The sequence below is a fragment of the Chiloscyllium punctatum genome, chromosome 52 (genome assembly GCF_047496795.1).
Source record: "Chiloscyllium punctatum isolate Juve2018m chromosome 52, sChiPun1.3, whole genome shotgun sequence".
In the NCBI taxonomy this organism is placed as follows: Eukaryota; Metazoa; Chordata; class Chondrichthyes; order Orectolobiformes; family Hemiscylliidae; genus Chiloscyllium; species Chiloscyllium punctatum.
The window spans coordinates 14,616,912-14,631,942 of NC_092790.1; the positions used below are offsets into that span (position 1 = coordinate 14,616,912).

A 15,031-nucleotide genomic window follows, 5' to 3' on the forward strand; every position below is an offset into this window, starting at 1 on the left:
CTCAGATTACAATGGAATCTTGATCAGATGGGCCAATGGGCTGTGAAGTAGCAGATGGAGTTTAATTCAGATAAATGCGAAGTGCTGCATTCTGGGTAAACAGATCTTAGCAGGACTTATACACTTAATGGTAAGGGCCTAGGGAGTGTTGCTGAACAAAGAGACCCTGGAGTGCAGGTGCATAGTTCCTTGAAAGTGGAGTTGCAGGTAGATAGGACAGTGAAGGCGGCGTTTTGTATGCTTTCCTTTATTGGTCAGAGTATGGAGTACATTTTGCAGCTCTACAGGACATTGGTTCAGCCACTTTTGGGATATTGCATGCAATTCTGGTCTCCTTCCTATCAGAAGGATGCTGTTCAGAAAGGATTTACAAGGATATTGCCAGGGTTGGAGGATTTGAGCTAGAAGAAGTTGAATAGGCTGGGGCAGTTTTCCCTGGAGCATCAGAGGCTGACGAGTGACCTTATAGAGGTTTATAAAACCATGAGGGTCATGGATAGGAGAAATAGACAAGGTATGTTCCCTGGGATGGGGGAGTCCAGAACAAGAGGGCACAGGTTTAGGGCGAGATGGAAATGATATAAAAGAGACCTAAGTGGCAAGGTTTTCATGCAGAGGGTGGTAGGTGCATGGAATGAAATGCATGAGGAAGTGGCGGGGGCTAGTACAATTGCAAATTTTTTAAAAGTATCTTAATTTATATACAAATAGGAAAGCTATGGACTGGATGCTGGCAGGTGGACTAGATTGGGTTGGAATAGCTGGTCGGCATGGACAAGTTGGACCGAAGGGTCTGTTTCCGTGCTGTACGTCTCTTTGACTCGAAGATTGATGAGAGTAGAGCGATGGACGTGATCTATGTGGGCTTCAGTAAGACGTTTAACAAGTTTCCACATTGTAGACTGGTTAGCAAGGTCAGATCACATGAAAATCAGGGAGAACTAGCAATTTGGACACAGAATTGGCTTGAACGTGGAAGACAGAGGGTGGTGGTGGAGGGTTACCTTTCAGACTGGAGACCTGTGATCAGTGGTGTGCCTCAAGGATTGGTGCTGGGTTCACTGCTTTTCATCACTAACATGAATGATTTGAATGTGAACATAAAAGGTTTGCAGATGGCACGAAAATTGGTATAGTAGTGGACAGCAAAGAAGGTTCCCTCAGAGTACAACAGGATCATGATCTGATAAGCCTCTGGGCTGAGCAGTGGCAGATGAAGTTTCATTCAGATAAATTTGAGGTGCTTCATTTTGGAAAGGCAAATCAAGGCAGGAGTTATACACTTAATGGTAAGGTCCTGGGGAGTATTGCTGAACAAAAAGACCATGGAGTGCAGGTTCACAGTTCCTTGAAAGCAGAATCTCTGGTCGATAGGATAATGCAGAAGGCATTTAGTATGCTCTTCTTTATTGGTCCGAACATAGAATATAGGTGTTCTGGATTAGTGGTGCTGGAAGAGCACAGCAGTTCATGCAGCATCCATGGAGCAGTAAAATCGATGTTTCGGGCAAAAGCCCTTCATCGTTCCTGATGTCCATGAATCTATTGTTGATTGCCAGAAAAACTCATCTGGTTCAGTAATGCCCTTGAATGAAGGAAACTGCTTTCCTTCCCTTGTCTGGCCTGCATGTGACTCCAGACCCACATCAATGTGGCTGCATAGATAGTTAGGGATGGGCAATAAATGCTGGCCAAGTCAGTGATGCCCCCATCCCATGAATTAACTAGAAAAATATTCTGTGACTGTGATAATCGTGTATAGGGTGTTGAGATTGGGCCTGAATCTCTTATGCATTTTGTGATTAATGACTAAATTACAGAATTGGTACAGCCATTCAGCCTGTTGTGTCTGCACTGGGACATTCTATTCTTATTCTGTTCTCCATAAGAGTTTCCACTAATTGTTGGGATTCTAATCGTCTTTCACTCACTGCCAGTGTCTCAGTGTAAATGCCAATTTGAAATTAGTTCTGCAGTTATTGGCCTTTGAATACCTATAGTGCCAGTTTTGCTCGGTGTGCAGTGACAAGTCGAGTATATGGATGCCATTCTCTTTCTATGTTCAGTTGTGGTTTTCCAGCAGGGTGTAGGATAAACCAGTTCAACATTTGATAAATCTGTGTGATTGAGGGATTAATGTTGGTTCAATACTTATCTTTGCCAAGAATCTGAATTTTACTGTATTCAATCTCAGTTTTCTTTTTATATTTTGTGTGTGCAGTAGTCTTTGGCAGTTGCTGTTGGGCACTGCAATAATGTAACATCTAATACTAACATATTCTGAAGCGATTAATTATTTGGTCAGTCAATTTATGACTGCCCATATCTGGAAGTAATTGTGGGTCTAAATTGTACTTTTTTCCCTTTTTACCATTAACTGGCTGAGTGAGAGTGAGGTTTCTGTTGTGCTGCCAATCTGTATTACTTTGAAGAGTGGTACTGGTCTATATAACACCAACATTGTCTGTATGTCTCTGTGATTCCAGTTCGACATCTCATAACTTGATACTCTTTATAAGGTGAGTTTAATATCTTATCAATCAGTGTTTCATACATTTAAAAAGTCTGGAAATGCTTCTGCATTACTCAGGCCATCAACCAGAATGGGAGCATGCATAAAGTGTGTTTTCATCAACACCAGGCTGAGTGAGAACGAAAGAGTCAGAGACAGATGTGTATATACGTATGTGAATGAGCATTAAGCGTCCTCTCTAGAAGCATCCTCTGTAGATAAGGCTTGGCCAAGAGGTTCATTTGAAATTTACATTGTTTGATTGTCTTTATACAAGACAAATATTTATCAAAAGAATAAATTTGTTCTGCTCAGTTACTCATAAATGTCCAACTTTGCTTCTACATCTGAACTCAATATCTACTTCATATATATTATATATTTGTTATAACAATGTAACAGCATGATCAATTTGTTCATATTGACATAATTTAAAAATACCAAATCTATGTATGGATTTAATGCAGGTCATTAAGTGTATATTTATTATAAGCGTACAGTCTAAACTGCTTATAATCTTATGAATGATAATTGGCTTTGAATAATGGAATTTGCCATCACTGAGGTGGTATGCACTGAGAAGAGGGCAAAATAATATAGATTTATATATCGTCAGTTGTGTTTAACTCTTGGATTGAATGTGTACTTCTGGGAATGGAGCTCAATGCGTGTCTGACTCAATCCACTCAGACAGAGGAAAGGACATTCTCCTCTCTGACAGTGGTAACATACCTGCTGGGTGTGAGAAGCAGCTGGTCAAATTTGGATTGGTCCATCAAATATTTGGAGAAAAACAAAAGAGAGAGCTCCTGCATATCACTAGCAGCTGAGTAGGAAGATATCAAATAATCAATGCAATATTCAGGTCATGATCATTATAATTCTATGTTTTTGAACAGGGTGAGGTGAACAGAGCTGATCCTGGTTCCACTCGAGCCCGGAGGTCCTTCCAGTCATTTTCTGTTTCCCAAATTCTAAAATATTTTACTGAGATAAAAATAAACTAACCAACAAATGCACAGCTCCACAAACGTAATGATTCCCCAGTTCAATGTCCAATACACTAACTGTTGAAAAACAAAAACTGGGCACGACTTCACATACTTGGAGACATTTATCCGGTGTCTGCTACATTTATGCTTCACAGGATTATCACATTTGATTCTACTGTCCTTTATCTCAATGTCTATTCGCAACAAACAGCGTGAAACAGAAGCCAAACAATGAATTCCCATCCGTGTTTAGGGAATTAAAAACCACAAGAATATCCCAGCGCAGCTTCTTCCCGCTCTGTCTCCCTCAGCAGGCCCACACACAGCCCGAGAAACGCCTCTCTCTTCCCCCCAGCCCGCTCACTCCAAGTTCCGGGACCAGTTCCTGCTCCGCTCGGCCTCTTACAAACAGCCCCCGGTTCCCCCTGAACTCACCCCGAATCAGTCCCGGTCTCGGAGCCCCCTCTGTGTCCCAGGCTCCCATCCCGATGTGCTGCTGGAAGGAGCCCGCTGATCTCTCCATTGCGGTCTGTTTCAAACAAACCTCTTGTACTCACTGAGTAAATGCTCCTCAATGGCAGCGCTGGGGGAGGGCCTCACGCACGCGCTCCTCAACTCAGGAACAATCATCGCGCACGCGCTGCTTTCCCAATGCTTCCCAGAAACAAACATCAATTGGTCATTTCCCCAATTCCCTTTTCTCTCAGTTGGAGCAAAGCAATTGGGGCAGTGAGGGGAAAGGGTAGAGAAGGTTTCAAGCTAGGAATTATCCCTTTATAAAGCTCCAATGGAGCTCATCCCCGGGTCATGTTAATAACTCCTCCCTCCGGCTCTCTCACAATCTGATCAGGGGGCGGAGGATCTGGCGGCCACTCAGCCCATCCCCTGTGCTCCCCCATTCGAAAACATCACGTCTGATCGAATGTTAACTGTGTTGTTCAATCCTACTGACCTTCATCCACAAATATTCCTTTCTTGCCCAAAGTAACATACAGAGAGATGGAATAAGTGGAACATTCTTATGAAGGCAGAAAATAAGTGATGGAGGGAGTCTTGCATCACAGTGTCAGAGCTTAATGTTCCAGAATCAAACGATGGGGGGAGGCGGGCAACAAGAGAAAATGGGGAGTGACGTGTTTGGTAAGAGATAAGATTACAGATATACTTAGGGAGGATTTTCCTGGGAATTATTTGAGTGGAACTGAGAAATAAGAAAGGGTTTGATCACCTTATTGGGATTGGACTGTAGACACCCCAACAGTCATCAGGAAATGAGAAACAAATTTGTAAGGAGATCTTAGATCTGCAGGAATACTGGTGTGGTTATGGTGAGGGATTTTAACATTCCAAACATAGATTGGGACTGCCATTTTGTTAATGGTTTCAACAGAGAGGAATTCCTTAAATGTGCCCAAGAACATTTTCTGATTCAGTATGTGAATGTACCTTTCAGCCAAGGTGCAAAACTTGACCTACACTTGGGATATAATGATGTGGCAGTGGGGGAGCATTTTGGGGCCAGTGACCATAATTTAAAACTGTTATTGAAAAGGATAAACCAGATCTCAAAGTTAATTTTCTAATTTGGACAAGGCCAATTTTGAGAGTATTATGCAAGAACCTTCAAACATTGACTGAGGGCAGATGTTCACAGGCAAAGGGATGGCTGGAAAATGGTTTCAAAAATGTGAGAACGAGGGTCTAGGGACAGTATGTTCCTGTTTGAGTGAAAGGCATGACTGGTAAGTGTAGGAAATGCTCGTTGAGAAAAGAAGTTGAGGTTTTGGCCTGAATGAGAAGGAAACATATATTAGTTAAATACAGTAGAGGTTGACAGCAATAGGGAAAACTTGAGATGGAAATCAGGAGGGCAAAAAAGGGATATAGGATACCTTTGGCAAATATTGTTAAGGAGAATTTAAACAGATTTTATAAATACATGAAGGACAAGAGGGCTCAGTAAATATTAGCAGGGCAGCCTATGTGTGGAACCACAGGAAATGTGGAGATACTAAGCAAATTCTTACTGAGGAGAAGGAAATGGAAGATGTAGAATGTGGGAAATAGATGGTGACATTTTGAAAAATGTTCATAATACAGAGGAGGTGCTGCTGGATGTTTTTAAACATAAAAGGTGGATAACGCATGAGCACCTGATCAGGTGTACCCTGGAACATGGTGATAAGCGAGGGAAGTGATTGTTGGACCCCTTGCTGAGATATCTGTATCATCGATAGTCACAGTTGAGGTGCAAAAAGACTGGAGGTTGGCTAATGTAGTACCGCTGTTTAAGAAAGGTGATAAGGCAAAGCCAGGGAAATATTGAACAGTGAGCGTAACATCGACAGTAGGCACACAATTGAGGGGATTGTGAGAGACAGGGTTTACATATTTTTAAAAGGCCACTGGGACGTCATGTATCACTAACTCAACTGAGTTTTTTTTTTGAATTGGTAAGGAAGAGGACTGATGGGGGCAAAGTGGTGGATGTGATCTATATGGCCTTCAGTAAGACATTTGACAAGATTCCCCATGGGAAATTGATTAACAAGATTGGATCACATGGAATACAGGGAGAACTCGCCATTTGAAGACAGAACTTGTACGAAGGTAGAAGACAGAGGGTGGTGGAGGGATACTTTTCAGACTGGAGGCTTGTGACAAGTGATGTGCTACAAGAATCACTGCTGGGTCCACTGCTTTTCATCATTTATATAAATGATTTTAGTTAAAAACATGACAACACCAGGTTATAGTCCAACAGGTTTATTTGGAAGTACAAGCTTTCAGAGTGCTGCTCCTCTGTCAGGTGTCAATGCTCTGAAAGGGTGTACTTCCAAATAAATCTGTTGGAGTATAACCTGGCCTTGTGTCATTTTTAACTTTGCATACCTTGGTTCAACACCAGCCCCTCCACATTATTATGAATGATTTTGGATGTGAAGGTGCACCAATTTTAATAAGTTTGCAGATTACACAAAAATTGGAGTTGTAGTGGCCTGCAAAGAAGGCTACCTCAGAATACAGCAGGATCTTGATCGGATGGGCCACTGGACCCAGGAGTGACATAGTGAGTTCAATTTAAATCAATATGAGGTGCAGCAATTTGGAAAGACAAATCGGGGCAGGACTTACACACTTAATATTAAGGTTCTGTGGAATGTTGCTCTCCTATGGAAAGGATGTTGTGAAACTTGAAATGGCTATTCAATGTAGTTTTTAGTCCAAAGAAAAGGCCTAAAATTTGGGAAGATATATATTGAAAGATGTGAAGTCTGCAAACAGATCTAAATTCAGCCAATGGCAGGGAAAAGCGATTTGACTAACAAAGAGCAAATAAAGAAAACAGTAATGTTGTGGAGGCCATTAAAGAAAAACAAAACTGTTGAAGCACTAATAAATGTGTAAAGGGGGAAATAGGTTGGTAAAGAGGACCATATGTCACTGACAACATAAAAAAGGGGAGTTTAAAATGGGGAACAAAAACATCTCAAAAATCTCTAACATAATGTTGTTCTCTGTTCACAAATGTTCACACAACGAACACAGTTGGGGAGTTTACTGAGAGGGGAAAACTGAGCCAAATCAGTATTATTTGGGGAATGATGTTGGGACAGTGGGTAGGATTGAAGTTTGGGTATTGATCATCTACGTCACAGAGTATTTAATGTAGTGGGCTGAGTAGTACTGGATGCAGTGGTGATTCCTGATGAAGGGCTTTTGTCTGAAACATCGATTTTCCTGCTTCTCGGATGCTGCCTGACCTGCTCCAGCACCACTCTGACCTAAACTCTGGTTTGCAGCATCTGCAGTCCTCACTTTTGCCTGGATGCAGTGGTGGTCATGTTCCAAGATTCTATAAGCTCTGCAATAATTTACACAGATGGGGGGCTAGCTAGTGTAAGCAATCCAATGGAAAAGGGAGGTAGGTATAAAAATAGGGAACTCTCGACCAGTCAGCCTCAGGGAAAAATCAAAATGAAAGCTTCAATTGCGAAGGATTGACAAAACAGTATTGAGGATCCGATAGAGTCAGCATGAACATGAAGGGCCTGTTCCAGTGCATACTGTTCTGTATTCTAAGCTTGACAAACGGACTGGCCATCTTTGAGGATGTGAACAGTGGAGCTGATGAGAGTGTAACTGTTACTGAGGAGAAAAACTACAACTAACTCCCTGGACCCCGCAGCAAAAGCTGAAAGGAGGAGATATTCATTCCTTCCACACTTACATTTGGTGATATTTCTGGCATGTGACTGTGTGAATGTGAATACTGTGTCAGAGAGACTGTAGGAAAAGGGCGGACGGTTAGTCGAACGTAACTGTGTTTGTGTGTCCGCGAAAATTATGATATTTCTGGGTCTCTCTTGTGAAAATAAAAAACATTTTCAAGTCAACTTATTCCCCGGCTCTCCCACTAGATGTCAAAGGTAGAATCTAAGACAATATATTTGTTGATTTCAAAATTTCAATCGAACAGTAGCGACAATGTCACCGTTCAGCTGAAAGAGCACGATCTTTGCAGCAACAAAATGCGCTTAATTCGACAACGGAGCCGTCTATTCCAGTGAAAACTTTTCAGTCGCAAACCTTACCGTGTCAGGGTGAGGAGCAATCGAGCCTGGCTGTCTGGAGATGCGGAATTTCAGAGGAATCGGAGAGTTTAGGCTGTTAGAGAAACACAGAGAGGCAGCAGGAACAGGGAGCTGACAGCAGGTTGTCCCTGCGCCGTCCGCTCGCTGCCTTGAAGTTGCTCAGTGCCGCCACCAGCAGCTTCATTGCTGACCCAGTTCGGACTGACCCAGAGAGAAATTGAGCGCAGAGTTCTCAACATGAGCGACAGTGCAGCCGCCGAAACGGCTCCTCCAGCCTCCGCTCCCACTAAAGCCAAGGCTCCCAAGAAGAAGACGACGGCTCCCAGGAAAAAAACACCCGGTCCCGGATTGGGAGAGCTGATTCTGAAGGTTGTTGGGGATATCAAGGATCGCAAAGGGGTGTCTCTGTCCGCTGTAAAGAAGGGGCTGGAGAGAAGCGGGATCGATGTGGGAAAGCGAAATGCACAGATCAAGATGAGTATCAGGAGGTGCCTGGCGAATGGCTCCCTTGTTCTGGTCAAGGGTCAGGGCGTCTCCGGCTCCTTCAAACTCCCAAAGAATCCAGTCAAGGCAAAAGCGGGAAAGAAGGCGGGAACATCAGCGGCCGCCAAGAAACCGGCCGTGAAGAAATCACCGGCCAAGAAGGTGACAGCAAAGAAATCCCAGGCCAAGAAAGCGACAGTCAAGAAATCCCAGGCCAAGAAAGCGACAGTCAAGAAATCCCCAGCCAAGAAAGCGACAGTCAAGAAATCCCCAGCCAAGAAAGCGAGCGGCAAGAAGACGGCACCGCCAAAGAAAGCGGTGAGCAAAGCAGCGCCAAAGAAACGGACTCCCATGAAGAAGTTGAAAAAGACCAAGGGCCCTAAAGCCCCCAAACCCCTCAGCAAACCGGCTAAAGGCAAGGCCAAGCCCAAAGCGAAAGTGACCAAGACAGCAGCAAAGAAATGAACCAGTCAGTGTAACGTTTAACCATCTGAACCCAAAGGCTCTTTTCAGAGCCACCCACATCTCTCAGGAAATAGCTGAGCCCGGATCCAATGTTCCCCGTCCCTACCTTAGATATTACTTGATCTGAATCACTCAAATACACACTCGTGCCATGGTTTACGAGAGCGGAGACCTGTGAATCGGGAAGGTATCCTATAGGGGAGGTTTACTGATCTCCATCTGGTTATTTCACTTCGCGACTGATAACTCTACCGAGTCACGAATGTGACACATTGTAGTATTTGTATTTTATTGACCAGTTCAGGAATGTTACTTTGTTCAGTTTTGATTCTGAGACCCTGCGGATGTTTTCATGGCGTGTTCCTTCCATCTGCCTGTTACAGACAGTTCAGGCAGCAATTCCACATTGTCTTCGGGCTAATTACAATCTGGGGGTAATAAAAAATAACAGATAAAGTGAGATTCTGCCCTTTTATCGGTGTACACTGTATTAGCTTTTAAGATGTTTAAATTGGCGGGGTTGTTTAGATTGATTCACGGTGGGTAAACGATCGGTTGTTCAGTTTGTCTGGGCTGTTTTAAACCCCGCCTTTCCTCCTCCCTGTTACAGAGAGATCGGGCAATGATCCCGCCTCCTGTCCCCGCTGACAGCTAACTAGGTTTTAAAGAATTACTATAAAATATTAAATTTTATCTTAGTTGCAGACGGATGGTGTTTTGCGTTTTAATGGTTAATTTAATCACAAGGTTTGTGAGGGTGAATTCAGCGGGCATTTTGAAATTTACCAACTGTCATTTCACGTTACCCAATCAGCCTCCAACAATTCTTTTCCTGCCTTTTCTGTCCCTTCCGGAGCTGTTTCTCTGTGGGTTGAGGGACAGGGCTGTATCCAATCCCAGATCTAGGGCGGGCTCTCCATTCCCTTAAATAGGCAGCACCGCAGCAGCCTCAGCATTGACAGCAGCAGCCTGTGTGTGTGTTACAGAGAGTTGGAGAGAATGGCCCGAACCAAGCAGACAGCGCGCAAATCCACCGGAGGGAAAGCTCCCCGCAAGCAGCTGGCGACCAAAGCGGCCCGCAAGAGCGCTCCGGCCACGGGCGGAGTGAAGAAGCCTCATCGCTACAGGCCCGGCACGGTGGCTCTGCGGGAGATCCGCCGCTACCAGAAATCCACCGAGCTGCTGATCCGCAAACTGCCCTTCCAGCGGCTGGTGCGAGAGATCGCTCAGGACTTCAAGACCGACCTGCGCTTCCAGAGCTCGGCGGTGATGGCCCTGCAGGAGGCCAGCGAGGCTTACCTGGTGGGACTGTTTGAGGACACCAACCTGTGCGCCATCCACGCCAAGCGGGTCACCATCATGCCCAAAGACATCCAGCTGGCCCGCCGGATCCGCGGGGAGCGCGCCTAAACGGAGCCTGGCCGGCCCTGCACATTCACCCCGAGAGAGAGAGAGAAACACAACGGCTCTTTACAGAGCCACTAAACCATCCAGAGAGAGCGGGAAACGATCGCAGTCGTTGGAGCATCGCTGTGAACAATATTAAACAGTAATATATTTCAGGGGAGTTAGTTGAAGACACAGATCGCATAAGCGGCAGTGATTAGAATATACGTTGCTGTGAATGTTATGTAACTTTCACATGCTTCATTATAGCAGTTTAATGTTAAATCCGTACTAAATCCACTCTGTCCTCACTGTCTCCCTTAGTGTTCCCACCAGCTGTAACTATATGATCATTGCTGAGGAAGCTGGCGGGAAAACATGGCGCCAAATCATCAACCGTTTTCTTTCAAATTTGAAAATCCTGCCGAAATGTAGATCAGAGAAGGGAAAACAATGCATTCTGTATTTAGTCATTAATTTGCAATTTTTCATTCGGGTAATGAGTCTAGAATGTATTTGAAGGGTTCGAGATTGTCTTCGGAGGGAATGAAGACCCTCATTCAGTACTTCGGCGTGAGCGTGTATTAACGAACGCCGCCTTTAGGTATTATTTTAATACCGTGCTCCCTTATTGCAAAAGCTCCACATTTACAATTCCGATTGTTCTGATTTGATCTCTGTTCGTTTTGAAAGCTTCTAACCGACAGCAGAAAGCCTCATTTACACTATTCTGCAACACAACAGAACCCGCGCGGAGTTCTGTGTCATGTATGTACCTGTGGGCCTGTAAGAAAAGGAACTTTTCTTTTGTTTCCGAGAAGTGACACTCAGGGCTCACACCCCAACCGGTGCTTGTCGTTCCCGGAATAGTCAAATATTACAGAGTGACTCGAGCAAATAGCAGCAAACAGAAAGAAAAAAGATTCACTGGTGTTTAATATGCTCCCTAGAGGCAGGGAGGAGAGAGGGCACATTCTCTACTCTTGATGCCAGCGCCAAATTCTCAACTCTAGATGCCAACGCCAAATCAACAACACCTTTCCTTCCAATTTGAAAAGCCCGCCATTTCACAAATAAGGGAGTATGTTTTACATAGAAAAATGATGTATAAAAAAGGAGAAAGTTGTTCAGAGAGGAATTCACCAAAACTTGTTATTTAGGTTATAAATATATAATTCAGACGATCTCTCTCGCTCATTCATTTGCCTAACTGCATCTATTTCTTTCTACTTCTTTTTCTTTTCTGGACCTATAGAACTGGCAGAAACAAAAACAAGCGCCAAGAACTGAAATTAATCTTTTAATTTCACATTTCGAAAACACTCCGATATGTTGATTAAACATTACAGAACGTTCTTCCGGCTGAGCTCATTAATCGTCTTTAGACAATATTTTAATGTCGCCCAGCCTTTTTGCACTAGTTCTGATATCAGCAAAACTTCCATATTTGCCATCCCAGTCCTGCAGCTGCTCTGGTTTGATCTCGGTTCATTTTGACAATCTCTCACCGACAGCAGGAAGCCTCATTTACTGTAATCTGAAATCGGAGAAAACAGTGCCAGAGACCCAGGTTCGAAAAATCGAGGCATAGAACTAAAGGCATGGACCGCCAATCGTAAGATGTATTTGCTCCTAGTACTCAAAGACACGTTTCTTTTTGGTTTACCTGGGCAGATATTCACCGTTCATATCCCACCGTGAATGGTGGCTCCGGAACTGACATTTGAAGTGCTCATCCAAATACTTTTTAAAGGTTAAGGTTTCTGGCTTTCACTATCCTCGCATGTAGTGTCTTCCAGATTTCCACCACTTGCTGAGTGAGAAGGTTTTTCTGAAATTCCCTCAATATCTTTCCATCTAACCCTTCACTATAGCGACAATCCTTACGCTCACCATATCATTACCTCAGCACCACTTGTGATTGCTCGCTCAACCAGGGGAAACAGCTTCTCTCTATTCACCCTGTCCCACACGCCTCATAAATCGCTTATACTTCAATCATGTGTTCCCACCGCAGTCATCTCTGCTCTAGAGAAAACATTCCTTTTTTTGGAAGTAATATTTGTGCTTTAATCCCAATCCCTAATATTGCGTTGGATTTATCACCGATGCTGTCACAGTTTGATGTGAATAATTTAATCCTGCCTCTTTAGGCGCATGCGCGATGCTGCCCTTCCTCCAAAACAGAAATGTTCCTGAGCAGAGGAGCGCATGCGTGAGGCCCTCTCCGAGCGCTGCCATTGAGGAGCATTTACTCAGTGAGTACAAGAGGTTTGTTTGAAACAGACCGCAATGGAGAGATCAGCGCCCAGGGAAGGGAGGGAACAGCAGGCTCCTTCCAGCAGCACATCGGGATGGGAGCCTGGGACACAGAGGGGGCTCCGAGACCGGGATTGATTCGGGGTGAGTTCAGGGAGAACCGGGGGCTGTTTGTAAGAGGCCGAGCGGAGCAGGAACTGGTCCCGGAACTTGGAGTGAGCGGGCTGGGGGGAAGAGAGAGGCCTTTCTGTGTGGGCCCGCTGAGGGAGACAGTGGGAAGAAGTATACATTCAAGCCAACACTCAAACACAACTGATGCAATATATTTTTAAATTTCTCCCTATACTCAATGCACAACAGCTCAGTTCCAATAAATGCCATGATGCTTAGTCAATTGTCATTTGCAACATCAGAAGAGGGATAGATTGTACCCTCTTGTGAAATATACATTCAGGAACTGTATTAACTCCACATATAATGAAGGCAATTTTAAAGTTACAGTCACGATGAACAAACAGATCATTCTGTTACATTGTTACAACAAGGATTTCTGAAGATATAGAAAGAACTTTGGCATTATCAGTAACTGAGAAGGACAAAATTAATCTTTTGATAAATAGAAGTCCTATGTGAAAGGCACAACTAAACAGTGTAAATTCCGAATGAACCTCTGAGCCATAGCCTGACATACACACAACCATCATCTCCAACCCACCCTCTTCTGTGTGCTTGCATACATATGCACGCACACCATTCTCTCACACACAGCTACTGACTGATTTACAATTCTTGCCAATTTGTAAGCCATCCTGAAATACTCATTCCAACATCTAAAAGTAATGAAAATCCATATACACCGCAACTAGCAGAAAACATTTCATCAAACTAATTTCTACTCTCAGATCTCAAGTCAAAGACATTTACAGCACAGTCTCTTCAAATTATTAAGTCTGACTGATCAAAGATAGTCTATAACAACAGAACAGTTGACTGAGCTAACAATTCTAATTCCTTTTAACCAGCATTCCATTTTCATAAAACTATCATGGCAGCAGAGAAGCTGTCATCTCCATCTGTATCGTAACCTCATTCTCCACTTCGTAGTTATTTTATTTTTCTGTCCAGCAAGAAAGTTTTTTTTTATGATTCTATAAGTATCTCAAAATTCGTTTTGATTTTCTATGAAGAGCCTTGCATTCCTCTTGACCCTCCCATCATTATAGTACAAAAAAAAGCAAGGAATCAGGATATAGTTTTCTGAAGAAGTCATTGGAATCGGATCATTACTATTTACATAGAACATTACAGTGCAATACATGCCCTTCGGCCCTTGATGTTGCACTGCGCTGTCGTACTAATCTGAAGCCCATCCCACCTACACTATTCCAGGTACGTCCATTTGCCTGTCCAATGATGACTTAAATGCACTTAAACTTGGCAAATCTACTACAGTTGCAGGCAAAGCATTCCATACCTTACTCCTCTCTGAGTAAAGAAACTACCTCTGACACCTGTCTTATACCTATCTCCCCTCACTTTAAAGTTGTGTCCCCTCGTGTTTGCCGTCCCCATACTTGGAAAAAGGTTCTCCCTGTCCACCCTATCTAACCCTCTGATTATCTTGTATGTCTCTATTAAGTCACCTCTCAACCTTCTTCTCTCTAACGAGAACAGCCTCAAGGCACTCAGCCTTTCCATACCAGGCAACATTCTAGTAAATCTCCTCTGCACCCTTTCCAAAGCTTCCACATCCTGCTTATAATGTGGTGACCAGAACTGTACACAATACTCCAAGTGTGGCCATACCAGAGCTTTGTACAGCTGCAGCATAACCTCCTGATTCTAGAACTCAATCAGCTATTACTAAAGGCCAAACCACTGTATGCCTTCTTAACAACCCTGTCAATCTGGGTGGCAACTTTCAGGGATCTGTGTACATGGACACCGAGATCTCTCTGCTCATCTGCACTCCCAAGAATCTTACCATTAGCCCAGTACTTTGCATTCTGATTACTCTGGCCAAAGTGTATCATCTCACACTTGTCCACATTAAACTCAATTTGCTACCTCTCAGCCCAGCTCTGCATCCTATCTATGTCTCTCTGCAACCTACTACATCCTTCGTCACTATCCACAACTCCACTGATCTTAGTGTCATCCACAAATTTACTAACCCACCCTTCTAAGCCCTCATCCAGGTCATTTATAAAAATGATGAACAGCAGTGGACCCAACACCTACCCTTGCGGTATGCCGCTAGTAACTGGACACCAAGATGAACATGTTCCATCAACTACAACCCTCTGTTTTCTTTCAGCAAGCCAATTACTGATCCAAAC

At 43.7% G+C, this 15,031-nt stretch overlaps 2 protein-coding genes across 2 annotated transcripts; both read left to right on the top strand.

Annotated features, from left to right (window-relative positions):
• Positions 1-8,299: 8,299 nt before the first annotated feature.
• On the top strand, positions 8,300-9,702 carry LOC140470900 (histone H1-like). Its single transcript, XM_072566843.1, has one exon. It carries the CDS (start codon positions 8,337-8,339, stop codon positions 9,045-9,047), a length of 711 nt encoding a protein of 236 aa, XP_072422944.1. The 5' UTR covers positions 8,300-8,336; the 3' UTR covers positions 9,048-9,702.
• Positions 9,703-9,987: 285 nt separating this feature from the next.
• LOC140470710 (histone H3) lies at positions 9,988-10,570 on the top strand. The gene has a single exon (XM_072566746.1). The coding sequence runs from the start codon at positions 10,047-10,049 to the stop codon at positions 10,455-10,457; it is 411 nt and encodes a 136-aa protein (XP_072422847.1). The 5' UTR covers positions 9,988-10,046; the 3' UTR covers positions 10,458-10,570.
• Positions 10,571-15,031: the final 4,461 nt, after the last annotated feature.